General features: G+C 30.9%; 1 protein-coding gene across 1 annotated transcript in view; it reads right to left on the bottom strand.

Moving 5' to 3' along the window:
* Positions 1-3,165, bottom strand: part of LOC110714030 (WAT1-related protein At4g08300-like) — a 4,223-nt gene extending 1,058 nt beyond the window's left edge. Inside the window, exons 1-6 of the mRNA XM_021892490.1 lie at positions 2,669-3,165; positions 2,421-2,483; positions 2,155-2,271; positions 467-719; positions 195-353; positions 1-84 (exon numbers count right to left, since the gene is read on the bottom strand). The exon at positions 1-84 is cut by the window's left edge and continues 68 nt beyond it. Of these exons, the coding sequence (XP_021748182.1) occupies positions 1-84; positions 195-353; positions 467-719; positions 2,155-2,271; positions 2,421-2,483; positions 2,669-2,868 (876 nt within the window). The 5' untranslated portion in view covers positions 2,869-3,165. The remainder of the gene's footprint in view (positions 85-194; positions 354-466; positions 720-2,154; positions 2,272-2,420; positions 2,484-2,668) is intronic.
* Between the last annotated feature and the right edge of the window lie 502 nt (positions 3,166-3,667).

Here is a 3,667-nt window from a genome sequence, read left to right as displayed (position 1 = left end):
ACTGAAAACCGTCACAAAAACGGGTCCTCTTTCCTTGTTAACAACTCCTTGCACATAATAAGCAATCCCTGAGCATATCACTCCCTGCATTATATTATTGATCAGTCATAAATACCAAATTTAATTTAATTATTACCATCAAGTTTTCTATAAAATGAATGTTGATCAACTAATAGAGTAATATAAAAGATTACCGTGTAAACAGAGGCAAGAAGTCTGGAGTCCCAGCCAAGTGCCCAAGCTTTCATGTCCCTTACCATGACAAGTGATACGACTGCTCCTTCTAATGATCCCATGAAGCATATCCATGCTGTCAAAGATAGTTGTGACGGGTACTCCTTCAGAGTAAATGACTGTTTGTATGTAACCCGACCACCAAGGCCATCAAAATTAATTAAAATTTAGAGATTAATCGTATTTTATAAATAAATATCTGCATAATTAAATTAGTTGTGAGGGACCTTACTTGGAGGATGAAGAAAGCGGCCCATCCCAAGCAGCTGCTAAGGACGCATATGGTGCCAATAATCCAATGTTGAGTTGATGGAGTAGCAGCAGCAACAGCAGTGGCGGAGTGAAGGTGGTCAATTCCGTGTCTTCCAAAAAGATTGATGATTGGTCCTCTGTAAAGGGTCATTACCATTGCCCCTGATACAGTCACTATGGTTCCTATGATCTTGGCTTGGCTTGGTAACTTCCTTATGTCAACCTTCTCCAGCCTATAATCATGGTCATTCCACATTTAACTATTTTAACCTTTGTACTTTATTTGGTAGTTGAAATTAATCAAAATAACTGCTTAATTTATGACCAACACTCCAACAGCAAAATTAAGGGTATCTGCTTTAATAAAATAATTTTTTAAACTTTTTACTAATACTATTTAAAGATAGAGCTACCAAATTGTTGTATCCCGCATCCAAGAAAAAAAAAATGATTAAAGTGCATTTACAAATATAAATCCAAGCATGCATTCAAAAAATTACAAATGAGTAGATTTTTTTATTTAGTATATATTTTTTTAGTTCTTATTCGTTTATATTAACCTTATTTCAAATTTCAGGCACGCACATTAAATTTTATCGTATTCGATCACCAAATATCTTAGCCATGATTGAAAATACAAAGGCCTTTACAAGAGAGATGGGTTAGAGGTTTTGTCATTTCATGGTTTCATATAAAGTTAAATAAAGTGTCTCCCGATAAAATTGTTGATACTAAAAAAAGTCATTTTGTTGAAACCACATCACGCGCACTAAAGACATTTACGAAAATATGCAACCCATTGCAAATAAGCTATTTAGTCCATGTGTTAGTACAATACGAAATATATATGGAGTATAGTAATATCTACTCGTATTGAACAGTGGCGGATCTTGGCCAAAAATATTAGAGGGGCCGAGATTTAAATATTTAACCTTTTACTCAAAACTAATCACTATGTCCTAATATTTTATAAGTAAATATAGGTTATGTAAGTTCATTAACTGATTAATTATAATAGTTTACGGGGGCAAGCCCTGAATTGCCCCAGTGAAAGGTCCCCCTCTAGTATTGGAAAAAAAAAAAATTCATCCATATACAACTTTTCTTTTACTTGCAATATAACTTTGACTTTGTTAGAATTATAATTTTTATACGTACCAAGAATAGAGAAGGCTTATGTATTACGTATATTTATACTTTACCTAAATCTCTTCTTCAAAGTGGAGTGTTACAAATCTAAACCTATATCTATCTATACTTAGTAATTAAAAACACTAACCATCATCCTCAACATAATATCTTTTACAATTATATTTAATTTTCACCCTTTCTTTTCCTTTATAAACTATTCATTTTTCAATAAAAAAACATATTATAAAATAAAAAAATTATATTATATATCTATAAACAATTCGTGCATTGCACGGACCAGAAGACTAGTTAAAGAAAATAAAGGGAACATATTTCTTGGTTTTTTTTTCAATTTATTATTCTTTATTTAATCCTATGTAGTTTGTCAAATCAAACGCAGTCACGTAAGACATAAATCTCGGAGTACTTGTACAGTTATGCTACGGAGTATATAATAAACATATCAATATCCAACTTCAGAATTTTAAAAAAAAAAAAAAAAAAAAATTGCTTCATTAGTTGTCAAGTACGTCGTACCTGAAAATTGTTGCCATGATGAAGGTAATTGCTGGGAGGATGTTGACACTGGCTGATGTAAGTGTTGCCGATGTATCTTTCAATCCCACATAGTATAGATTTTGATCTAGCACAGGCCTGAAATTTGTGAATAATATAAAACAATTTTATATATGGGATCTTATTTGTTTTAATGTGTAGTTTAATTAAAAGATAGTTTATTGATATTAATTGAAAATTCTATTGGGAAAGCTAGCTAGCTAGCTAGTGAATTTAGAGAGCTATACTCGAGAAAAGCCAGCAACATAATCTTGAGAAAGATTGAGAGGGTCATCTTGGGCCTAGTTTTCCTGCACAAGTTAAAACACGTAATTAGTTAAAATTGTATCATAAAAAATGATGCTAAAAATGAAATTAATTATACTTGTATATGTACTACCTTTGTTTCATATATTTATAACTATTAACGTTAAATCGTTGCAAATAATATAAAATGAAGGTAGTATTTAAAAAAAAAAAAAGAGGTTGTAGATACCTTTCAAAAATAAGGGCAAAAGGAGCAATGGCAAGGGTGGCAAAAACATGACGGTAGACAGAGAGGATGAAATGGTTCATCCCATGTTTCAAACAAACCGCTGTTACTATGTACATCCCAGAATACCCAAATTGGAGTGAAATTATAGCCAAGTATGCCTTGATCTTTGTAATACTTGCGGCGATTGACTTGATTCCCATTTTGTAATATTGCCAAATTATAAAACCCTCTCTTTACTTCCTCAATATAGGTATGTATTCTTAAGCTCTAATTAACTGGTTTCTCTCTTATAGTAGCTTGTAGTAAGTAAGAGAGAAGACAAGACAAGTAAGCAGGGGATGAGGAGCACCAAATGTAGAAATGAGCCTTCTTATACACGAGAAAAGTAGACTCACTTGGTGGGATGTGAATCCCCAATACACGTATGCATGTTCCTTAATGCATTATGCATGCATCTTCAATTCATCTCATTTCTGATTTTAATTTAGATTCCCTTATCCGTATTCATTTTAATTTCCTATTTCAGAATACTATTCCATTAATCATTTCCCTACTCCTTATTTACTTTAAAATCTACTGACTAGCTTAGCCTTTTATACATGTAATGCATGCAAAAGTTATAATAAAGATAAACATAATTTATCAAAAATTTATTCGCGTGATTTTTCTAAAGTGACCTCACATTAAAGACTACTATATAAAAGCTAAAATACAAAATATATACTCCTATGTTTTTTTTTTATTATTATTCTTTTGTAATTAAAAAAATGCTTTCAAATATGATAGTATCTATTTTATTTTATTTTTTCCAAATTCAAAGCATTATTGTAGTCTTTGATTGAATTTTAAATTACATTTCCCATTCCCTAGAAATTATAGTGCATTTTTGTGTTTTCTAAGTGTTATACTTTGATCATCAAATATAGTTTTAGAAAAATCAATTAACTCCAAATAAAAAGATATAATAGAAGTAATTGGGGTATTAAATATTAAGGAAAA

The sequence above is a fragment of the Chenopodium quinoa genome, unplaced genomic scaffold (assembly GCF_001683475.1).
Source record: "Chenopodium quinoa cultivar QQ74 unplaced genomic scaffold, ASM168347v1, whole genome shotgun sequence".
In the NCBI taxonomy this organism is placed as follows: domain Eukaryota; kingdom Viridiplantae; phylum Streptophyta; class Magnoliopsida; order Caryophyllales; family Amaranthaceae; genus Chenopodium; species Chenopodium quinoa.
Note: the sequence above shows the minus strand (reverse complement) of the source record. Positions and strands in the feature narration are given on the sequence as shown.